This window comes from Achroia grisella, unplaced genomic scaffold, assembly GCF_030625045.1.
Source record: "Achroia grisella isolate CSIRO2021 unplaced genomic scaffold, CSIRO_AGI_Agris_v1 utg1360, whole genome shotgun sequence".
Taxonomy (NCBI): domain Eukaryota; kingdom Metazoa; phylum Arthropoda; class Insecta; order Lepidoptera; family Pyralidae; genus Achroia; species Achroia grisella.
The window spans coordinates 1,270,170-1,295,969 of NW_026712626.1; the positions used below are offsets into that span (position 1 = coordinate 1,270,170).

At 32.5% G+C, this 25,800-nt stretch overlaps 1 protein-coding gene across 3 annotated transcripts; it reads left to right on the forward strand.

Moving 5' to 3' along the window:
* The first annotated feature begins 53 nt into the window (after nt 1-53).
* On the forward strand, nt 54-24,025 carry LOC131855340 (uncharacterized). 3 transcript variants are annotated; one of them, XM_059206593.1, is made up of 17 exons: nt 54-196; nt 2,481-2,818; nt 3,412-3,504; nt 6,034-6,369; nt 6,718-6,759; nt 11,060-11,110; nt 11,537-11,815; nt 13,018-13,080; nt 13,599-13,763; nt 14,779-14,866; nt 15,398-15,591; nt 15,912-16,094; nt 17,105-17,506; nt 18,564-19,064; nt 20,511-20,687; nt 21,473-21,883; nt 22,821-24,025. In XM_059206593.1, exons 2-17 carry the CDS (start codon nt 2,487-2,489, stop codon nt 23,983-23,985), a joined length of 4,482 nt encoding a protein of 1,493 aa, XP_059062576.1. In that variant the 5' UTR covers nt 54-196; nt 2,481-2,486; the 3' UTR covers nt 23,986-24,025. The 3 variants fall into 3 exon arrangements, with proteins under 3 accessions (XP_059062576.1, XP_059062578.1, XP_059062579.1); XM_059206595.1 differs by lacking the exons at nt 6,034-6,369; nt 6,718-6,759; XM_059206596.1 differs by lacking the exons at nt 6,034-6,369; nt 6,718-6,759; nt 11,060-11,110.
* The last annotated feature ends 1,775 nt before the right edge of the window (nt 24,026-25,800 follow it).

Sequence of the window (25,800 nt, forward strand, 5' to 3'; positions counted from 1 at the left end):
ATATTTAAATACAGACACGTAATAAGTCGCCTTAAGTTACATATAAGTATTGTAATACCTATTTTCTTTAAATATGTATATATAATTTCTTTGAAATAGGTACCTATTCTATTTTATTTCTGGGTGGGTAGGTAAATGTAGAAATATAAAAAAAAATCTGCGACCAGTTCTTTGTTGAGACTTCATAAACATCGAGGTACGTATTATATTTTTTGTTTTGAATTATCGAATGTATCACACACAGATTGAAAACCTGCTCTGATAAATATAGTAATTATTCACTACCAAGTACTGTATTATACTTCACTTATTAAAAAGAGTAGAAAATTAATTATTGTGGTTTATTATCAAGTTCATTTTGATGAACTTTGGAATAGATGTAAATTATTAATATTATATATTACTAAGATCTGGTGGCCCCACTGAAAATCATTGCCCTAATATAACTTAGTTATATTACAGTATATGTGCTGAATGGGAGACATATTCAGTGTTGTCAGTATGTCTTTAGCTTTTAAGTTATATCAATATATAGTAAATGTTAAATAAGATATAAAGTATATAAGAATACTGCTGTAATACTGAATGTCTTTATTATTATTATATCTGAACACAAATCACTTTATTGTAAATAAAAGTACTAGGTTTGTTGTGGTGGGGTTCTTTTTTGTTGAGATGATATGTGAGGTATCATCACCTGCTTCTTCCTTATCCCATTTATTTGGGGTTGGCGTAATATGTTTTTCGCTTCCATTTATCCCTGTTCGCAGTCATCGCGTTATTTACTTCCTTTCTTACCATATCATCTTTCACACAGTCCATCCATCTCTTTTTTGGCCTTCCTCTGCCCTTATAACCATCCACATTCATTTGTAACATCTTGTGAGGTATGTCTACTAATAAATAATATGTATGTTTGGAGCAGAATAATTCTATTGTCCCTTTTTATAATATATTTACAATAATGTCAATCAGTATTTGACAACTATTACTCGTAATAAAACTTAATCGGTGACGAGGTTGTACACCTAACAAGGTTATTACAATAGATTTCTTTATATTGTAGGTATGAAACATTTAATGCTTAAAAAATAAATAAAAGCTCAAGCCACTTTGTTGTAATGAAATTGCTTAACAGATCTGGTCCTGGCTTGTGGCTGGCCAATTACTTGATTGCTACCACTGTGGTTTATAAAGAGTACCTCATACTTCCATTGATAGACTGACAATAGATAAACAAGGTAGTAATAATATATATTTATTTATTTAGGATCACCATCAATTATTAATGGGTTATGATCTAAATGTACACTTATTAAGAGGTGAACACATCATGCAAAGTAACTTACAACTGTTATGTTAAAAAATCTTAATTTAACTGTTTTTTTTTAAACTAGTTTAGGCTTATTATCTTTTACTGTGTATGTTGAGTACTAAAATAGAATATATCACTGCATATAAGATAGTAGTAATTATAATTTGTTTAGTCTATGTTTCCACATTTATGGTTTGTTATAGACAATTATTATATTTGATTACTGATATATGTATTGACTGTATTGACCCCCAATAAATAAAAAATACAGCCTACTATACTAAATGAAGTAGGAAGCAGGAATAATATTATATTGAGATAGGTCCTGGGGCACTCGAACATTGAAACGAAAATGGTGACCAACTAGCAAAGTTAGAGGCAAAAACTGTCCAACTGAGCCCTGAACCCTTCTGTGGTCTGTCTTGTTACCTAAAACTGGGATATCTCAAAATAGTACCTAAACAGGAAGTACTGAATCACTGGCAGAATATGCCATGATTAATACATTCAAAAGCCCTAATAATGAGCTACTTGAATCAATACAGCAATAGACTATTGCTATAGAGTAAAAACAATATATGTATTATGACTATGGCCCTCTCTGAACACTGCAATTTAAATAAACACATGGTGAAATTAGGCCTTAGCTTAACAACAATATCCAGGTTTTGCCAAGCAGAAGAGGAAATGCCAATACACATCCTATGTGATTGTAGCCCACCCATGCATAAACAAAATATCACCTTTGGAAAGTAGAGGCTACTATATACACCATGTACGTACGTATATGTAATATACTTGAGGCCGGAGTTGGCCTTCAGCCGCTCCATAAGTTCTTCCGCGGGTTTGGAGTGCCATCTGGACTCGGCTCCTATGGTGTGAAGTGGTAAGGGCAGGTGCGGTCAACAGCTTTAAAGTAGTCGGAAAAAAAAAATTACTGCCATATCTCAACTGTAAATTTCGTTTTTAGGATGTAAATAATTTAAAAAAATATGTATTAAAAATAAGTAACAACTACAGCAATACTATATATTACAAAGAATGTATAATATCACACAGCGCCATCTAATTCCAAGCTAAGAAGAGTTTTTGTTATGTCTAATAATGCTTCTGACTACACCATCTAGGATAATAGTAGTGAAGATATATATTTTATAATTTCCAGGTTACAATGGCAGGACCAACCAACCAAGATAAAACCGTATTACCATTCAACGAACTCATACAATTTGTAAATGACCGTATGTTATCAAATCAATTGATAAGAATACTAAAATTCTTGAAGAGTGATGGTGTAGAATTGCCATTTAACACCAGTACGTCGGGCAATATGGATGCTGTTTTGATGAGAATAGCCCAAAATAGAGACAATCTGATTTGTTTATTGTACCACCCAAGTAATGAGTGCAGAGATATCTCTGAAAAAATAATGGAGAAGTTGACAGAGAATGAATTTAATTATACATTGTGTTGTCGGTACGATCGTGACGAGCATGGCAATAAGTAAGTTTCCTATAATTGTATTTAAATACTAGTGGAGCATCATGGCATAGCGAATTTAATTCAGGGGAGTTATTCAGAGATGACCATGTCGATGATGATGTTATCATTATCATAGTTGACATCATCAAAATAATAATCATCATCACCGCCACCACCATCATCATCATCGTCATCGACATCATCATCACGCACGACATCTATAGCAAAATCAAATGAATACAAGATGCTGTTAGTCCTGGGTTTTTGGGCTAGCAATGGTTATGATGGGATTATTTTATAACGAAACTTTATGGCTGATACTCTCATTATCACCATCACCGACATCATCATAATCATACACAACATCTGTAGCAAAATTAAATTAATACAAGATGTTAGACCTGCCAGAGGCTTATCTGGGTTATCAGTTGTTATGATAGGTATTTTTTATAATGAAACTTTATGGTTGATGCTCATTATCAATCATACAGGGTAACATTGATTTGAGTCCCCTAGAATCGCAATGCATGTCTGACACCATAATGTCTGTGCCCCATTCATGTAATATGTCGATTATTTTGTATAAATCTTTTAAAATAGACTCTCCTTTTCAGAATATTAATTTACACAAAGTTATGCCCAAATGAACAAATAAAATCAAACTCATTTGAAAGTCTTCAATTTAAAGAAAGTGAAATGGATACAGAGTAAGTAGTTAAACGTTAATTCTATTATGATTCGTCAAATCGGTGTTTTTTTTATGGATGAAATGTTATGATACACCCGCCTGCGCTAACGGTTTAAGCTGGCGGCGGACCAGTGGAGGTTTTTTTTATGGATGACAATGGAATGGTGCACCCGCCTGCGCTAACGGTTTACGCTGACGAGGCACCATTGGGGAATGATAAGATGAGCATGAGGTCAGGTCGGTGAGCCCATCGTGACAAATTCACTAAGAATTTATCACGATGGTTTCCAGGGGAACCGCGTGGAGGTCAATCTGACATGGTACATTGCTAGCAATAAGATCATCAATCCACATTACTAACAATCTCTTTCCCTCCGCACCAGTAGAGGTTGATAGGATAAGCATGAAGTCACGTCAGTTAGCCCATACATAATAGACATTCACCAGGAATTTATCATGATGGTTTCCAGGGGAAACAACGTGGAGGTCAACCTGACATGGTATTGCTAGCAAAAAATCAGCATTTATTGTATCCCATGCTGTAGGTAATAGTAAAACCACAATCTTAGTTGTATTTCTGAACTCCTCTACTTGGGATAAATTACAACTTATGCGCATAAAATAATATGGTTAATGTACGATCTAGTGAGGATATCATATGCAATGAACATAGATTAAGTGCGTAGCGGTTTCTTTGTTGATTGTCGCATGCCTAATCCTTGTTGTTAATTAAATATCAAACAATATTTATTTAAAAGAACAACACACAAGTTTATCAAACAATATTTATTTAAAAGAACAACACACAAGTTTCTTGCTCATTCTTCTTGTGATGAGTCTGCATTCCGAATGAGCGGTAGAATAAAAAACATGACTATTTAGAAGTGATTATATTAAGTTTATTTGAATAAAGATTATTTCTATTTCTATTTCTAATGAGTGAATAAAAGAACAACACACAAGTTTCTTGCTCATTCTTCTTGTGATGAGTCTGCATTCCGAATGAGCGGTAGAATAAAAAACTTGACTATTTAGAAGTGCTTATATTAAGTTTATTTTAATAAAGATTATTTCTATTTCTAATGACTGAAACGGCAATACAAGCGCGCTTCCTCTCGCACCGTACTTATTAGGTGCTCGAGTAGCGATGCACCACTAGCCTATATTTGTAGCTACGTACAAGTTAATTTGTACTTGTTTACCACCATAGTAACATAAAAAAAAAACGTTTAGTAATTGCGACTGTTAATGAGTGGGTTCACTATCAAGTTCAGACCGGACAGCTCATGCCTATGACGCCGTTCCATTGTCGCATTGCTATACCTGTTAGTTCTTTGCCAACATATTTAACAACATATATTTTACTTTCCCAGTTAGTAAGGTATATTATTCCCAAGTGCTATCTAAATATATATAACTCAAAGGTGACTGACATAGAGATCTATCAACGCACAGCCCAAACCACTGGACGGATCGGGCTGAAATTTGGCATGCAGGTAGATGTTATGACGTAGGCATCCGCTAAGAAACGATTTTGATTAATTCTACCCACAAAGGGATAAAAAATAGGGGATGAAAGTTTGTACGAAACTTTGTCAATATTAAACCGATCGAGCTGAGACTTTGCATGTATAAAGCTATTATGAGGTAGGCATCCCCTAAGAAAGGATTTTGATGAATTCCACCCCTAAGGGGATAAATTAACGCGAGCGAAGCTGCGGGCAAAAGCTAGCTAGCCAATGGAGCAGAATAGTAATAAAAAATGTGGCAAAAAATATTCATTATGAATGTTTCCGCTGCGTATATAGGTACGCATATAATATGACGAAATTGATCTCCTTTAAAAGTTCTAAAGAAATGCCACTACAACATATGTGTATCTCTCACTATAACCTTTTTTATCGTAATCTAATATCTTCTAAAATAATGCATTATTTACGAAGGTGTTTTTATAAACATGATGTTAATCCTTATCTAAATAAACACATTAACAAATAGAGTACGTGCGAAGCCGGAGCGGGTTGCTGGTATATATATTTATATATATATATATATATATATAATAATAAAGCCAAGCCATATGTGTTGTATAAATGCTTTATTTATTTTATTGTTTGACCACCGTCAATAGATGGCGGTCTTTCGGACTTATGTAACCTTCCTGATGAATTTCTTCAAATTATAGTGATAATAGAATAAAAATATTTCGCTGGTTTAGAAAAAGTGAAGATAACTTGTTCCCTCTAATGTGGTTGAGTGCAATGACGCTGGCTCATCAGTTAATGTTGCTTGTGGGGACTGGTCTGTTCGGGATGCAAACACTGATTAATCTAAAAATGAATCTGTATTATTGTAAACATATACACCCATATTTGAAAAGAATACGAGCTGAGTTTCGTGTCAGTTCTTCTCATCTCGAAAGCATTAGGAACTGACGGTAGATTTGACATATCATAAAAGTCTGTAATAAACCTACACGAATAAAGATATTTGATCAGATTTGACTAGGTTGCTTTACCCTATTTTGAGATTATTTAAACAATTTCAGAAACGAATCACAAGTGACAACACCAGATACAGACATACAAAACGAAATCTCATCTAATACAAAAACCAACCGTGAAACAATTGGTATAGAATTTAAAATAGACTGTATACAAACCTCAATAAATTTCTTAAAAGATGCAACCCAACATTTATTAGAATACCCCGAAATGTCTGTCGAACAGTGTGAGTTTGTGTGCTCCTTATTTTGGAAACCTTATAACACGTCTCATAATACAAGCATGGCGGACTGTCTACCATTGTGGGAGCTCATGACAATATATGGTTTGAAATATAAATTTAAACTGACATTTATGGACACTTTCAGGACTTTTGCCGCGTAAGTTATCATTACAGGTCATCCATTAATTACCTACGTTAGATAATTTTCATCAGACTCATCCCATGTCGTTGTTACAGCTGGCATTATTTATTTTTTATTTATTTATTTTTTACTGCTGTTTGATTTTTTGATGTTATATGACAGGGAAATTACATAGTACAAAAGCATAACACCTTTGGTTGGTTAATATCTATTTTATATAGCAGCAGAGTCATGTATATATTAATAAAGGACCATAGTCTTTATTGTCACTATCTCATAGGGTCTAATATCTAATTCTCTGAAATCGGAAAAGTTTATTCCAAATTTGAAAATTTAAATATTGTTTTCTTTTTCGGATCTTAGGTGGCCAGACTTGCAGGTGTCCAAAGTGATAAGGTTTCCACTGTGGGTATTGTTAAAATCTTAATTTTTGAATAATCGACGCATGGGAACCCAAGATGCACAATCATAAACTAAAAAGCGGCACAGGAAATAGAATGCATAATGCCTAATTGTGTGCTCGTTTCTAACCAGCTACTAATATTTGTGATCGAAAGGCTTTTACCAAATTTTGTAAGACTAATTGGCTTTAATCTATGCGATTTTTTTATATAATTGGCAACAATAAGTTTAAGTAATAATTTAGTACATCTTGGGTTTGTTTTGTAAAAATGTTTAACTTATTACATTTTTTTATATTTATACTCGCTTGGTTGGGACTTGGGAGCATCTTACATACTTTCTTTTTACATCTTACATTCTTTTGTTTTTACTAAATCCTTATTGAATGAAAATCTGTTTTGTATATCTTGTATCTGCTTTTTTGTATTAAAAAAAAACATATTATAGTTTTTCTTTTCAATAAACACTAATGATAGTATGGTTAATGTAGCAAGAAAAATATTTGAATAGAAATTTAATGAATGAATGGATACATTTTAATGAAATTTAATAGAATAGAATAGAAAATTTTCTATTAACTGTATTGTTCACTGGTTTTTATTAAACAAATACAAACCATTAACAAAAATAAACCGATTAATTAATTTAAAAAAAACAATAAATTTTAATCCATCCAATGTTATAAATGCTGAAGTGTCTGATTGTTTATTACAATTTCACGATAAACTTTTATGAAACTAAAACGCAATTTGGCTTGAAAATATATTTTTTATAAAACTTATGACAGGATTTTTTATCTCAAGAGGCAGGCTGAAATCGCTGGTAATACCTAGTTAAAATATACAAAATATATATATTTTTCCGCGAGATTAAATATGAAAATATAAGTGATAAAACAGAAAATATTTAGTCATAATATATATTTCATATTGATAACCTATTTGTAGGTATTGTATTGTATTTGGTGTACTTTATTGGTTGGCTTAAATGAAGGTTGTGGGTCTTGATTCTAAATAGTTTGTTAATTACTGGTTAAGCTGGGAATAGGATCTGCACGTGCGCTAACGGTACACGCTGATGGACCACCGGTGGAGGATGATAGGTGAGCATGAAATCAGCCCATTGTGATGGAATTAAACAGGGCATACAGCATGGCGGTCGACTTACTAGGCTTCATTGCTGGCAACGCGGCCCCTAGGTCCCATCGCTATTTACTTCCTGATTTATAATTTTATTGATTTACTAGCTGTGCTCGCGACTTCATCCGCGTGGAATTTGACTTTATTTTTCTAAAATAAAAGTAGCCTAATTACATCAGCTACTTGCCAAAAAAAGTACCGTCAAAATCGGTCCAGCCATTTCAGAGATTAACCGAGATTATCAGAGATTAAACAGACCGACATACAAACAAAAATTGTAAAATATGTTATTTTGGTGTACCGTATTGATATTCATATGCATTTAGTAAAAAACGGTTATTTCAATATTATAAACAGACGCTCCAATTATATTTATATGTATAGATTTCTTCTTTATTGTAGGTACACTAGTCCCTCCCCAACATTAAATTGAAATGTAAGCTAATGCACAAATTTTGTTTTCGACATAAATAATTTCTTGTGTTCATGAACAACGTAACTCATCTGCTTCTTTCTTATCCCATTTATTTGGGGTCGGCGTAATATGTATTTCTCTTCCATTCATCTCTGTTCGCAGTCACAACGTAACTATAATATGAAATTTGATGTTGTTATTCATTTCTATATAAGTTTTAAGTATAAATAATTATTAATTGCTTATAATTAATATTTGCACGAAATTCTGTTGAAACATATTGGACAGAATAATCGTAAAACTAACTGAGAGGACGCTATAGTATTAAGTCCACCTTATGTCCAATTTTAGTGGTCAATAAATAAAAAAACATATATCGGAAAATATTTCAATTTGTCCACTTCGCTTTCTTTGGAAAAGTTTTTCGGTTTGCACGAATATTATTACTTATTATGTGGTATTAACTTATCTATGCCTTGACTCTATGACGACTAACTCTGTATATAAGAAATAATGTTGCCAGGATTACACAAAGTTCTAAAAGTGGCTTTAATATTGTATTCTTCTTCTGTTTCGTAATTTACAAATAAAATAGTGTTTATTTTCGTTTTTTTTAATGTGGATCTATATACAAGCGACCTAACTCGGCTTAACACTGGTGTGTGTGATATGTGTTATATACTGTTTGTATATTTATCTATGTATATCCAATTAATATTATATTTATAAACATGAAAGTTCGTGAGTATGGATGGATGTTTGTTACTCTTTCACGCGAAAAGTATGTCATCTTTATTGTAACACTATGGAATGCAAATGAATGAATATATTACATGCGGGATCAATTAGTTATTAGTAATATTGCAATTATTAAGTTGCAGTGGAAGCTGCTTAGTCTTTCCTACTAACTCTATATTTGTATCAGAAGAGTAGGGTGCCTTCTCGGGGCCCCGTATAAAAATTTGTTTGGGGGCCCTTACGAAGGGCAAAGATTACGCACAAAAGAATTAAAAGAAATATTTACTCATCATAATTATCTGCCTTTTTTCGACAAACTGATTTATAACAGATATATTAAATGATTTATAACTAATGAGAACTTTAGTTTTTCTATAATTTCTGCCTCCACGGACATGATCTTTGAAGTAAATGACTAAACGGGGAAATCCCGCAGTCCGCGAAAATAAATAGCGATAAATATTATTGATACAGCAGATACGTGGGCTAATTATGTAACTTCGTTCGCAACGATTTTCGTATGTAACGTAGTGAAAATGACGTCATCTGTCAATAATGCGATCATATAGACGCCATTTGACGCTGTCAACTAGCATTGCAACGTAAACGCAACTTTACATATCGATAAAAATTATTTCTATCGAATGTCGATTTAGTAACCTCGTTGCAACGTCACGTAATCGCTATTTTGCCGAAATGACAGCGTGGAATTGAAACGGTTTTTACATTATGAGAAACAATTTAGAAGGTGTTTCTTTTGGTTACAATCTTTAAAATATCAGCATTAGCAGCATTATTTATCTTGTTTTGGTAATTTTCAGTATTACATATATTTTTATTATATTAAATATTACGTAGAAAGTCGTGAAAAGGTTTTAAATTTATTAAAATGGGAAAATTGTCACGACTCACAACACGACATCAGTGTTGCCAATTCGATATTTTATTTTCGTCCCAAATCACATAGAATGTTGTATTAACTAGAGTAAATGTTTAATATAAAATTAGGGTTGATTATGATATTAATATAATTAAAAAACTATTTCAATGAATACGGTGCTCTGTGAACGGAATACAACGTTTATGATGCTCTGTGATTTGTTTAAAGTAAATAAATTTATTTGTTTAAAGTTTTTACAATTATGTACAAATTTAAAAAGATGTGCCCATATCATTTTAAATTTATATGGATACCTACGTACTTACCTAGGTATCTATAGCAGAAAAGAAAATTTAATTTGTAGGTTAGATTAATATTATTAATGATTATAAATAGTTTGTATAAAATATGCTTTTATATTCAAAATTATTAACCTTATTTTTTCATTAGAATAGAATAGACTTTCTTTATTTTATTTTATTAAATGTCTATTAATAAAATTAAAATAAAAGAACAAGTGAACGCTGCAGTATATTTTGTAATTTTTGAACGCAATAAAATTTGTTTCAAATCAACCAACTAGTGTAACAACCCAATAAATTAAAATGTATCCCTCTAAAGGTATAAGCTATCTAATGTACTGACTTTTTAAATTGGTCGGATTAACAATATTCCGCTGCAACTTCATAGTAGTGTTTTATCGATAGAAATGATTTATGTTGCGGTCATTCGACCTTACTTGATCGCATTTTTTAAATTGAAATGATTTCATATTGCATCACAACTTCAACAGAAACAATTTCATATCGTGTTACATAATTAGCCCAACGCTATTGATTTGTATCCAAAGTGGTAGGTGGTAAGCCCACCACTATCTCCCGGATTAATTTGGTTGTTATTGGCGTTTCCATCACCGTAGTTTTAAAATCACTAGTACCACTACACTAGTTACCATTTTTAATTAATGGTGCGTCACACGATAGTTAACCGTAGTCACTTAGAAATATAAATCAACTCGAAAGATGCTTTTCTTTTGATGTCGTGTAGATTTGAACCTCTAACCTTTTAATCGTCGGATTAGCAAACCACTAGACAACGTGTTTTTATATTCTTTATGTATTTATTTTACAGTCGTCTCGTGTTAGAAAAAGTGCTAAAACCGAAAATGCAAAGTGAAGAAATGTAAGTTTATTTATTTATGCATAAATATTTATATATTAGACGGCCTCGGCAGTCTACCGGTTTAGCACAGTACTTTATTTCCGATCGTCCCGGGTTCGATTTCTGTCCTCGTATAGAGGACTTACGAGTACAATTATACTTACGAGTACATTTGTACTCGTAAGTATCGGTACGGTACGGTTGTATTGCCATGGATGTTTTATGTGCATATTATGTATGTATTTATAAAAATGATGTATCTAAGTATTTATATCAATTGTCTAGTATCTATATCACAAGTTCAGCTTACCGTGGGACTAGAAAACGCTGTGTGAGTTGTCCAGGGATATTATTATAATATTTTCTACTGAGGTGGACTTTGTACAGTCACTTGCATAGGAATCTGGACCCAAAGTCTTTAATAATAATAATTAAATTTGTTTACAGTCAAGATAAGACAGAAGTAAAGGACAGAATGTCGCAACACTTCATTAAGGTGTCATCGCAAACGATTTTGGACTTTATGAAAGATGAATATAGGGCATCTTTGATTTTTGAAAACGTAAAACCACTGGAAGAATTGTTCCTCCAATCTGTGATGACGTCCAGAAAGGTCATGTGCGAGGAACACGAAACGCTACTCGCATATTACAATACGACCAAAGTGACACAAGAATATGATCTCAAAGTGGACGTTATTCGAGTGAACAGAAAGACTAAATTGAAGTGAGTAGTTTTGTATATGTGTTTTTTATACCACGACGAAATCGGATCTACAATATATATAATAAAATTGTATCTAATTTTGAATTTCTGCTTTGAGGTTTAAAGAAGCCTAATTAATAAATATTTATCTTATGCCAAATAAGATTATATAGTAATGAAATATTATTGTTTTTTTTTGTTATTGGAATTGCAAAAAAAGTGACCCAGTCGAAACGTCGAGAGAGGTAAATTTGCCATAAAATATTCATATCAAGACTCGATTAATAATATAAACAAACAATGTATTAAATACGAAAGTTTAAGAATAACTAGTTTAATGTATAAGTTTAGTAGTTTACGTGCTAAGGCGGTATTAACACATTATATATCTTACTAGCTACTCGCCCCGGTTTCGCCCGGGTGTACATGTATCTAAATATATATAACTCAAAGGTTACTGACATAGTGATCTATCAACGCACAACCCAAACCACTGGACGGATCGGACTGAAATTTGGCATGCAGGTAGATGTTACGACGTAGACATCCGCTAAGAAAGGATTTTGATTAATTCTACCCCCAAGGGGATGAAAGTTTATATGAAACTTTATCAATTTTAAACCGATCGGGCTGAGACTTTGCTTGCATAAAGCCACAATGACGTAACCATCCCCTAAGAAAGGATTTTGATAAATTCCACCCTTAAGGGGTTATATTAACGCGAGCGAACCCGCGAGCAAAAGCTAGTTATACATATAAACCTTCATCTTGAATCATGCTTATCTACTTAAAAAAGCCGCTTCAAAACCCATTGCGTTTTTAAGTTTTAAAGATTTAAGCATACATAGGGACAGACAGACAGCGACAGCGACTTTGTTTTATACTATGTAATGATTTTAAACAGGTACTAATAACTTCCCAGTTTTAAACGGCAATGTGCGGAACGAGTTCTAGTACCTTATAAATGGCAATAAGTGGCAATACGCTTATAAGTGGCAATCCTCGGAACTGGTACAAACAACTGCCCCGCTCTAAACTAGTTACTTACGCTGTCGCTGTCTGTCCGTCCCTATGTATGCTTAAGTCTTTAAAACCACGCAACGGATTTTGAATCAGTTTTTTTTTAATAGATAGAGTGATTCTAGAGGAAGCCTTATGTATATAATACGTGTATAGATGTATAATGTAATCATTAACTTTTATTTACCTTGTCATTGTTTCAGAGACGTGATGTTCTCGAAGGTACCGAAATTTGATGACAAGTGTATAACAGAGAATTTAGATAAGTGAGTATTATTTTATCTATTATATAAATAAACTAGCTGTACACGCAATTTCGTCCGCGTGGAAAATAATTTATTTTGTCTAAAGTAAAAGAATTTTTCTAAATTAAAAGTAGCCTAAGTTACTCCTTAATACATCAGCTACCTGCCAAAAAAATCCCGTCAAAATCGGCCATATCATAGATTAGCCGGAACAAACAGACAGACAGACAAAAATTGTAAAAAATGTTATTTTAGGAGCAGCTATGGATATATTTGGGAGATAAAACCTTTTTTTATTATATTAGTGAAAAATTCATCGTTCCTAACATTATATTTGATATTTGACATTATGTTTGTTACGCTTTCACACAACAACTACTGAACCGTTCATCCTGAAATTTTGTACACATGTTTTTGGAGGTATTACAATAAATATAGGATACTTTTTATTTAAAAAAACCCAAATATTTTTTATTCAATGCGAGCGAAGCCGCTGGTAATAACTAGTATTGATATATGTATAAAATATTTAATTGTAGATTTAAAAAGATATCCAAATTCCCAGTAGTGGGATATTTCGACCCAGTGTCGCCGGACCGTAATCGATCGATGCAAAGTGCCGCGGACCGAAGAAACTACCCAGGTCTTAAAACGAAGCTTATAGAAGCGCTATCGGTGCCAGTTGAAAGTAACAAGGCTATGAAGTAAGTCGTAAACTTTGTCTTGTCAATAATATCGCATTTACAATATAGGGGCTGATGGTAGAAGGGTGAAAATATTTTATATATTTCTTATTACACATTATGAAAAAAGTAAAAAAAAAATTTTTTTTACTACGATTTTATATTATATATAATAATATAAAGCTGAAGAGTTCGTTTGTTTGTTTGAACGCGGTAATCTCGGTGAAGGCTTTAAGCTATATAACAGTACAGCCTTCCTCGACAAATGGACAATCCCACACAAAAATAATTTTTCAATTCGATACAGTAGTTCCTGAGATTAGCGCGTTCAAACAAACAAACTCTTCCTCTATATAATATTAGTAAAGATACGAATGTCTCTGTTTTTGTTTGTTTGTTACTTTAATCGATTAAATGGGTGAACGGTACTTATTAAAAATTGAGTAGTAACACTCACTAAAATGTAGCGGCGTGGTGGGCCGGCACAATGGACTCCCTAAAATATAGTTGAGTGCAATGATGACTGGCTCATCCGTCATACTCGTGAACGAGCGCTACATGTAGAGACCAGTCTGCTCTAATCACTACGACTGTTTTAGTCTTGTGTTTTTAATATTTCGACTCTAATTAAAGTTTGTATTCACAAATTTCAACTGAAAAATGTGAAATTACAACAATTATTTTAAAGGACAACACGCGAGATTCTTTGTCCTTATAATGAAAAATATTTATTTATTTATTGTTTTGCACACAAAAATGTATACATGGCGGACTTAATGCCTGATGGCATTCTCTACCAGTCAACAGTCGCGTTGATCAGAGATAATAATAAGGCGGTGCAATTTAACAATTAATATATAAAGAAAAACAAATATAGATAAATACAGAAAAATAATATTGACCCAATGATCACAAAATAGTATTCCCAATGATCGTTAGACTTAAAAAATAGAAGTATGACTATTCAAAAGTGTACAAATTAAGTTTATTTGAATAAAAGATTTTCAATTCTATTCTAAAAAAAAATATGTCGCAGAATGATGAAGTCTATGGGGTGGACAGGCGGTCCACTGGGAAAACGTGGAGATGGCATCACAGAGCCAATCATACCACACCTAAATCAGGTATTTAACTTTTTTTTATCCTACATTCACTGACTGGCACGACATTCCTCATTTTTAAATATTTATATTTTATTGTTGCTATGGTTTTGTTATTGCTCTTGCCTTCTACAATACGATCATATATACCATGTGCGCAGTAGCATGGTGCGGATAACAGTTTCGTTTCACTCTTGAAAATTGTTGCGATTTACAAATTATGACTTAGTATTTCAGCTGTACCACATTCGTAATATATTAAATTATTAACTGTAGTAACTTAATTTTAGCAACTGTTAAATGTAGCAATTGTTATCCGTACTATGCTACAGCGCACTTAGTATACTTTATTACGAAATATATTTTTATAATATACTGTTATACATCCTTCTATATCATATATCCTTTAATTACCACCATCGTTGAATGCACCAACCCCAGCGCCCTACACCTACACCACACAGAAGGGATGAAGATGGCCTCGAAAGAGGCCTACGTCCACCAGTGGACTGCAGGCTGATGATAATGAAGTATTAGAAACAATTCATTTTGCAGGTATCTCGCACAGGTCTGGGACATGTCCCGGATAATGTGGATAAACCTCCAATGACTCAATCTTCAATTACTGTTGTACAACCAGCGGGCGTGGAAGTAAATGTATTGAATAACTCCATAATGAAATTTAAAATCGAAGTGTACAAATCTCTAATTGAATTACTTGAAGCAGAATCAGATATAAAGATAATGAGGTAATTGTTATTTATTATTACTTATGGATTTATATTATTTTATTTAAATCATTGACGAAAAATGACAATTTTCCGTACAAACTTTCATCATCTATTTTATTTTTTTAAGGGTATATTTTTACAAACTTTGAATGTCATATTCATTTATATTTATTCAACAGCCTAAAACTTAGTTTCAAGCTTCTACCTCCATACAACCTTTATCTCCACTTTCAACCCTTTACAACCCTTTTGTTTTATTTATATTTAATCAAAAGCTTAATAAATAACGTATGTATGACCTGCCTATGGTGGTTATAAGATCCGTATTTTTGTTCTAGATTCCAAAAGAAGCTGACGGAAACGGAAATGTCGTTTGTAGCAAAATTTTTGCAACCACTCAACAGCCGGTCGTGCATTACGTTGGACACTGTGTCTGAACTACAATTAGTGCGTCAATTGGCTGAAAACATGTCGAAGGACCACAGAATAGTTATTACGACTTGTTACGACGACAATTACAAGTAAGTTTTTTTTTCGGACTACTCTAATACTGTTGGCCGCAGCTGGCCTTTACTGCTTCACCGGACGATAGGGGTCTAGTGCAGATGGCATTCCAAACCAATGGATGCACTTATGGAGCTAAAGGCTAACTCCCGCCTGACGGATACGACTTTAGTCTAAGGGCACCGCTAGTGATTCGAACCTCGACTCAGACCGTCGTAATTTCGACCTGCGTGTGAATTGGACGGGGGATCGATCGGAGGGGTACAAGTAAGTATGATAACTAACTAGTAACTAAATTAAATGTAGGTATTATATATCTTATCAGTTGTCTAGTACCCATAACGACTAAACGTCTTAACTGACGGACAAATTGACGGCCTCACTGGTCTAGGGGGTTAGCTTTACTCTCGACGATCTCATATTCGATTCCTCGCATGGTGCAAACATATTGTATTCATGAATATGAAAAAACCCAGACCGATACGAACTATCGGTCTGGATGTTTTCTATGTATATTATGTATGTATTTACTAAAAAAATACATATATCTACGTATTTATATCAGTTGTTTAGTACCCATAACACAAGCTCTGCTTACCGTGGGACTAGATGGCGTTGTGTTAATTGTCCAACATAGAAACCGCTACGCACTTATTCTCAGGTAATATTGTCATATTATATTATCTGATTGCACTAAGAATGTGTTTTTTTATTTTATATTTATTCTAACTGTACCCGCGACTTAGTCCGGGCGGAATTTAACATTATTTTTCTAAAATAAAAGTAGCCTAAGTTATTCATTACTACATCAGCTATCTGGCAATAAAAGTCTCATCAAAATCGGTCCAGCTATTTCAGAGATTAGCCGTTAGTTCCGGGGATACAGACAGACAAAAATAAAAAAAAAACTATTTTTATATATATATCATATGCATATGCATGTAGTAAAAAATGTTTATTTCAATATTACAAACAGACACTCTAATTTTATTTATATGTATAGATTTTTTTTTTTTATATGTTGCAGACGGTTGACATTCGTTAAATCAACTGAACGTGCAATGAAAATAATACGAAAAAGGAGTTCGTCTAAATATTGTGCAATAGACCAAGCCGCCGACGGATCCTGGCCGACTTCCTTCCCATTGCTGTCTAAACTCACGAACTACGAAAAAAAGTATAATTTCAGAGTTTTCATTCAAGGAAACTTGACTGTATTCCTGAAGAACGAGAATGAGACGCAGAAAGAGTTATATTTCGACGTGGCTCCGAGGAAACGCGCTGTTATAGCGGAAGTTCTTAAAAATATTAACAATGCAGGCTCTGTGTATAGCATACGGGGAATTGATATATATGAGAGTGATATAATAGACGAACTGTGCAAAGTTATAACTAAAGAGATTAATATCCAAGTGGAATATACTAAGAAGTAAGTAGAATTGTTCGTTAAATAAACTTAATTTTTTTTAAATAAATATTATAACTAGCTGTTCTCGCGACTTCGTCCGCGTGGAAATAAATTATTCTAAAATAATAGATTTTTTTAAAATAAAAGTAGTCTTAAGTTACTCCTTATTACATCAGCTACCTCCCAAAAAAAGTCCCGCCAAAATCGATCCAGCCATTTCAGAGATTAGCCGGAACAAACAGACCGATAGACAGACAGACAAAAATAGTAAAAGATGTTATTTTGATGTATGTACCATATTTATAATCATATGCATATAGTAAAAAATGTTATTTCAATATTACGAACAGACACTCCAATTTTATTTATATGCATAGACTTGCTGACCCGTGCAACCTTGCCACGTAATATTTATGATTATACTAGCTACCCACCCCGGCTTCGCACGGGTGTACATGTATTATATTATTATACATAAGAACCTTCCTCTAGAATCACTTTATCTATTTTAAAAAATCCGTTGCGTAGTTTTAAAGATTTAAGCATACATAGGAACGGACAGACAGCCACACCGACTATTGAATGATTTTACCCAATTTACGTTATACCTTTTAAAATTATAGCCTATGTGTTATTTTGATGTATAAGATATATTACTGTAAAGTTTCATCACATTCCGTTCTGTAGTTTTTGCGTGAAAGAGTAACAAACATCCATTTATACTCACAAACTTTTGCATTTATAATATTATTAAGATTAAGATTATTACATTATCGCATGTTATAAATTGAAATGATTTTGTATTGCATCACAACTTTAACAGATACGATTTCATCATCATCATCATTTGCTTCTTCCTTATCCCATTTATTTGGGGTCGGCGTAATATGTTTTTCGCTTCCATTCATCCTGTTCGCAGTCATCGCGTTATTTACTTCCTTTCTTACCATACGATTTCATATGGTGATACATAATTACCCCACAGAATAACATATAGGCTACAGATTTCATTAGGGTGAAACCGCGGGCTCAGCTAGTCTAAAATATATATGGATTTAACTATTTGTTATCGTTACAGAAAATGCACTTTCAAGAAAGTTAAGGTGACTGAAATGAATTCTAACAGTGATGCAAAGAATGATGTCAAAAGTGATGTTATAGGTGATGAAGATATAACTGACACTGATTGTATTACGGTACTTGCAAATACATCAATCAGTGATTGTAAGGAAACCAACGGTAACGGTAACGAAATGAAATATAGTAATGAAATGGATAATTTAACAGAAAATGGTTGGGGTCAGATAATATCTAAAAATGGTAACGAATTAGGAATTGGTAAAATGGATAAATTCGGAACTGACTACGGTTCCTGTCACAGAATACCTAAAAATATTGAAGAATCGGCAAATATAGTGGATAGTAATAATCCAAATCGCATGTACCATCCATACAAAATATCACCTCTATATCGTGATCTTTCAAACAATTCAAAGAGTTCAAAAAAGGTTTTTCGTATTGAACTAAGCAAGATCTTATTAAAGTTACTACAGAGTGAACCGGAAGAGATAGTTGTAAGGTAAGATAGCGTTGTGACCTAATAATTTGCTACCTACTTGCTACGTTCGAAACAGGAGGTTACTAAGAAAAAAGTGACACTTTTGATACATTGACTGTACGAGCTAGCATCGTACTTTATTTCGCAACATTAACATTTTATTTCTTTTCTTCTACTTCTCAATCAATAAATTTTTTCATAAAATCATTGTGCCGTATCATGAGTCCTAACATTTTTCCTCGTCTATTTTCTATACTATTCAATATCTACTTATTTTCTTTCAAACTGTGTATTCTTCATTTCTTATTTTATCTTTCTAGCTAATTCTCTCCATACTTCTCCAAAGTACATTTCTAAAGCGTCCACTTTGTCCCTTTCTTTTTTCCCTCGTCTATTTTCTATAGTATTGAATATCTGCCTTTTTTCTTTCTACCTGTGTAGTTCTTCTTTACTTCTTACTTGATCTTTTTAGATAATTTTCTCCATCCTTCTCGAAACTACATTTCAAAAGCTTCCAGTTTGTCCCTTCTTTTTTCCCTCGTCTATCTTCTATAGTATTGAATATCTGCCTTTTTTCTTTCAACCTGTGTAGTTCTTCTTTACTTATTACTTTATCTTTTTAGCTAATTCTCTCCATACTTTTTCAAACTACATTTCAAAAGCTTTCAGTTTGTCCCTTTCTTTTTTCTCTCGTCCATTTTCTATATTATTCATTATGTGCCTTTTTTTCTTTCACCCTGAGTAGTAATTCTTCGTTTCTTACTTTATTGATATAAACAAAACAAATCCTAGATAATTCTGTGAGATATTGGATTTGAGTACACTCAATTAGTGGCCATCTCAAGTGTTTGTTCACGTGACGATATTTAAAATCACCCCCCCAATCGATTCCCCGTCTAATTCAAACGGGGATCGAAATTACGACGACCTGAGCCGAGCTTCGAACTTCTAGCGGTGCCCTCAGACTAAAGTCGTATCCGTCAGGCGGGAGTTGGCCTTCAGCCGCTCCATAAGTCCTTCCGCGGGCTTAAAGTGCCATGCACTCCTTCGTCTGGTGAAGCTGTAAAGGCCAGCTGCGGCCAACTTTACTTCGTATTCTGATGTACGCTTGTTTTATGAGCGCGCATTGTTTTTTATTATTTATAATAGAATATTTATAGTTAAATTAATTCTTTTCTGCTACCATAAAATACAATGTTAATAAAGCCATTGAATTCTATTTTAACCGACTCCAAAAAAGGAGGAGACGGTTTCGGCTATAATTTTTTCTTTTTATTTAAATTACTTATTGCTTCGTCATTTATAAACCGATTTGATAAAACTTTTTTTTATAAGAAAGGGTATATTCTTTTGTACCATTACACCACCACCACTGGTATTAGCACAATTTTTTTGTTAGTGGGTTTTTTTTATCAAAATTATTACGTGCCCTGTCTACTAGTATAATTGGTTATTTTCATTTTTCAGCTTCGATCAACGTCTAAGTAAAGATAAGATTTCGTACGCGAAATATTTGATCACCTGCCTAAACACCAGAACGCGGTTGAGTGTGTCTGACACTGTAGAAATAAACTTAGTGACTCAACTCAAGGCGCTGATGAAGAATAATCTGATGCTCTCCGGGACCGTGAATGGCGAAAAGAAGTAAGTCACACCTAAATCAGTAATATTTGCTTTAGAATACTTGAGGATATACTAGAAATCGAACCTGCGACCATCTGAATTAAAGCAGTGTGCTAAACTGCAAGACCATCGAGGGCGGTACTTTAAATGTAAATATGTGTATGCACACTTATTATAAAATATATAAGTGTGGAATTAATTTAGAAATCAAGACAGTGTTGATATTCTCACTATTGTGGTTCTAGACTAGTTTTAAAGATTTAAGGATACATACGAACAGACAGCGACAGCGACTTTGTTTTATACTAAAGTAAGATTATTAATTCCAGTCAGTAAAATGACATTTCCAGTGTTGCAGATTTCTAGTCCCAAATAAATAGTGATGTGGTAGAATCGAGTTTTTACAATTAAAAGTCAGTCGAGATTACATTTTTTTTATTCAATATCAAATTGCCTTTATTAAAATTCTAGTGTTAATTCCTCTGAAAAAATGTATAAAGAGAATACATTTTTTTCCCAGCTTTTGTAATAATGTTGTAGTGAGAAATTTTTATATGATGGTAAGGTCCATATTTCTAAAATCGTATTATTATATACGGTATGTATTAAATATTTACAATAAAAAAAAACGCTTCGATACCTAATAAAATAAAGCATGACTAAATGTCTAAGTCTATTGATTGCCGAACATCACTATTGTAGCGGGTCAATTTTTTTTTTGTATCAGTGACAGTTGCACTTGTCATTTTACTGACTGGAATTAATAATCGTACTTTATGTAATCATAATGATTATATTGATTTCAGACTGCTAACAATCAAGAAGAAGATGCTAAGTAAATCATTTGACAAAAACGTTCCCGTACAGACAGAACTAACGAAGGAAGATCTGCATATACGAGAGAAGGCAGACGGTTCATACCCAGTAATTTATCAACTCTTGCTGCAAAAAGACAATCGCGTGGCAGAATTCAATTTCAACGTCTTCATCCTAGTCCACATATTGGAGTTACTTAAAAATAAACAACAGAATTATATAGAGTTATTCTTCGGCGAGGATATGACCAGCAGAAATGATGAGTACTTGAAAAGTGTTGTACGTATGGTGAATACGAAGGAAATGTTCAAACACTACACATCGAGTTACGAGAAGAATATCATGTGTAATATATGTGATTATTATGATGGTGTCAATTTGAAATTGGTCCAACCGAAAGAGTAAGTGGAGATATATTAGTAACTAGCTACTCGCTCGGGCTTCGCCCAGTTGTACATGTATACATATAAACCTTCCTCTTGAATCACTATCTATTAAAAAAAACCCCCTTCAAAATCCGTTGCGTAGTTTTAAAGATTTAAGCATACATAGGGATGCACAGATATTCAAAAGAGCAACACATAAGTTTCTTGCTCATTCTTCTTGTGATGAATCTGCGTTCCGAATGAGTCGTAGAATAAAAAATGTGACTATTCAAAAGTGCTTGTATTGAGTTTATTTGAATAAAGATTATTTCTATTTCTGCTCATCCACGCTTGGCTAAAGCCCAAGTGTTTGAACGTATTACCCCCGTAAAAAAGGGAGATATATAGACTATATATAAAAAATGATAATAATAATAAATGAGGCCCTGGACAATACAAATAGCGCCATCTAGTTCCAAGTTAAGCGTAGCTATATTATGTTCCTACTATTATAAACGCGACGGTTCATGAGTATAGATGCATGGATGGATTGAATACTATTACTGTTTCACGTAACAATCACTGAACGGATTTTACAATCCTATAGCTTATACATTAGAATATAGGTTATAATATATAAACATATTATGTAAATTAGGCGAAGTAATGATAAATTTCAAGTAAGTGTGATGCATAAGTTGCGCGGATCAGCTAGATGGTATAAAGTTATATACATTTTTTTTTATAAATACACACATAACTTATATAAAAAAAACCCAGACCTATACAAATAATCATACACGTGCAAATGTTTCTACTGTGCAAAGAATCGAACCCGCGCTACCATCGGTGTGCGGTGTGCTAAACCACCGATGCTGTCAATATCTCTGACGACCCCATCTGGGATAACAGACGTGAAGGTATATTTATATAAATGACAAGAAATGTTCTATAAATATCAATTATTTTGTAGTTGTTTCAGAAAAATCACCCTAATAAAGACTTATATAGACAAAGATGATACAAAAACGAATGTAGTTTGTAATTCGTTTGAGGATATCCAGAAAACTATGGTACATAGTATTTTGAAACCAGATAATAAAGATTCTTCATATATAGTTAAAGAATCAACACTTCATTTGGAAAACGTAATAAAACCTAACACTGAACATACATCATCTGTTAGTGTAAATGAAGATAATGTTATAAAACACGCGCCAAATAATGAATCTGGCTGTATTAATATAAATGTAAATTCGAGCAATCCGTTTGAGCGAGTAATTGAAAAAAAAGCATTGACTTATAATGATTTGGAATCAAATGATGATACTGAACAAGAAGTTAATGAATATGACCATATGGAAATTGTTGATGATAAAGTACCAACCATTAATGAAAATAAACAAGAAAATCTTGCAGATAACCAAAATACATGGTCGGAATCTGATGTGATTGGTAATGATATAAAAAAACTAATCATACATGATCCTCTCATTAATGAGGCAAATTCTAAAGTAGAGACTGCAGAAGAAAATAAAACCATAGACACTCCTCTGTTGACGTGTAACAAAAGATCCCTATCCAATGGATGTATATTTGAAATTAGTAAAAAAACAAAAATAAGCTCTTTCGAAAACATAAAAAAAGTTTCCGTCGTTCCCAATGATTTTCCCGCACGAATAATAACAAAGGAGTCTATGATCGACATACAAAGTATAATATGTAATTCCATAGACAAAGAAGAAGTATTACCGTTGCTACAGTGTCGTGGCATTCAAAATGGCTGCCTAGTCTACGCTTGTCACAATGACATAAGTTTGCTATTTCTTAAAAACATTTTAAATTCAGCCAGTGGTTTTAAAATCATAGAGAATAATACAAATGAGTATGACTATAACTTATTAGAAATGAAAATGAATTTTCTGTGTGACGATGCAAACAAAATTTTTCATACATTAGAGTCATACAACACTTGTTTAAACACAAAACTTTGGGTTGTAACTAATTTTATAACCAATGAAGATAATATTGTTATGATTCTAGAGGTAGATAAGAAATCTTATGATTATATTTATAATAACAATTTCTGTCTGTACGCTGGTGTCGATACAGCACGTTTTAATATTGTTTGGAAATAAATATATACATATAGTTCTACCAAATCACTAGAACAGAGCGTAGTGTTCCGTGTAGGAGTATGTATATTAAAGATCGAATTTCGTATTCCAATAGTCTAAATTATTATTAATAAGCAAAATATTTCCAAGAGATAATATAATAAGCAAAATATTATTAACGAACTATTAATTATATGTTCGTCCCATTCAACCAAAAATTCGGCAATTTCGCCAGTCTTGACATTTAATTGTTCTTATTAATGCGCCAGGCCCAGAACACAATCTATACTGTTTAGTCGAATAAACATGTAACAAAAAATATAAGAAAAAAAATTCTTATATTTTTCGTTATTATTTCCATAGAAATTGATGAATTTGTGACTTTCACAAGACTCATCTCTATCCTATTCCTAAAATAAAAATATTTTGTAACGTATATTATATTTAATTATAAATATACATACACTAATTCAAAATTGTTTTAGGTTGTATATTCATTTAGAAATTATGTGGGTACTCCAATATATAGTGATATAGAATATTACAATTTACCATAGGTATACTGTTAATATATCTTAGAATAAGTAATAGGTTCGATATACATATGTGTAAAACAAAAAGAAATCTTAAGGATTTGAAACTTTATAAAGTAACTCTGTTAAAAAACATAAGTAGGAAGTAGTCAGTGATGGAGTTTTGAGTTTTCCCCCAAATATGTTAAGATTGAAGTATAGTATGGGGAGAAAATTGAGTACAAATAAAACATTTCTTTATTTTGGAGGAAAATAAAAAAGAAAATTGTGACCTAATGCTCGATTTCTTTTTCTTTGAAGTAAAAATTCGAGAGTAATATGGTAACACAGAAAGTAGTAATCTTTCGTAATTAGTTATAAATCAAACAGAGCTTACACTATAATACTTGTTAAGTATTAGTTGTATTAAAATATAGCTATATATGTCTTTAAATAATAATAATCTCGGCACAATTCACACAGCGTCATCTAGTTCATCTAGTAAAATTATTTAAAAGAGCAACACGCAAGTTTCTTGCTCGTTCTTCTTGTGATGAGAAAGTTTTCCGAATGAGCGGTAGATAAAAAAATGTAATGACTATTCAAAAGTGCTTCAATGTAAGTTTATTTGAATAAATTATTTTCTATTCTATTCTAGTCCCAAGTTAAGGTAGCTAAAGCTTGTGTTATAGGTATTTTTTCGTAAATACATACATATTATAAGTAGAAAATATGTACGTATTTATTAAATGGTTTTCTTTTATGGCACTGTGTGAATTATCCTGATATTCTTATTATATTATCTAAACCTATCTTAAAAACTATAATTCTAGTTAGTTATTTCAGTAATGGCATAAAAAAATACTACTAGAACTGCATTTAATGTTAACATTTCGAAATACTATATTTTCTATTATAGAGACAATATTTATATATACTTCCAAAGAAAATAATGTTCAAGTATTTTTTGAATTCATTTTACGGGCCGGGCCTTATTAACGAATTATAATACTTTTAAAAGAACTGAGTATTTTAAAATTATCATTAATTAGTTTTAAGATGTATTTAGTGAGTATCACACAAAAGTGTTAAAAATAAATCGACTGATTACGATTTTGGTATTATTACCAATATAGTGTAAAGTAAAAATAATTTGTTAGTTAAGGTTCTTAAGATTATTCAAGTACCTCTCGATGTGATAAATGTTGATCTAAAATACAGGTGTTTTATTTATTTCACTGACCGATCCCGTAAATTATATTATATAATATCTGACCCGCGCAAATTCGTCTGCGTTACTTGACATTCAACATCAAATGTCGCC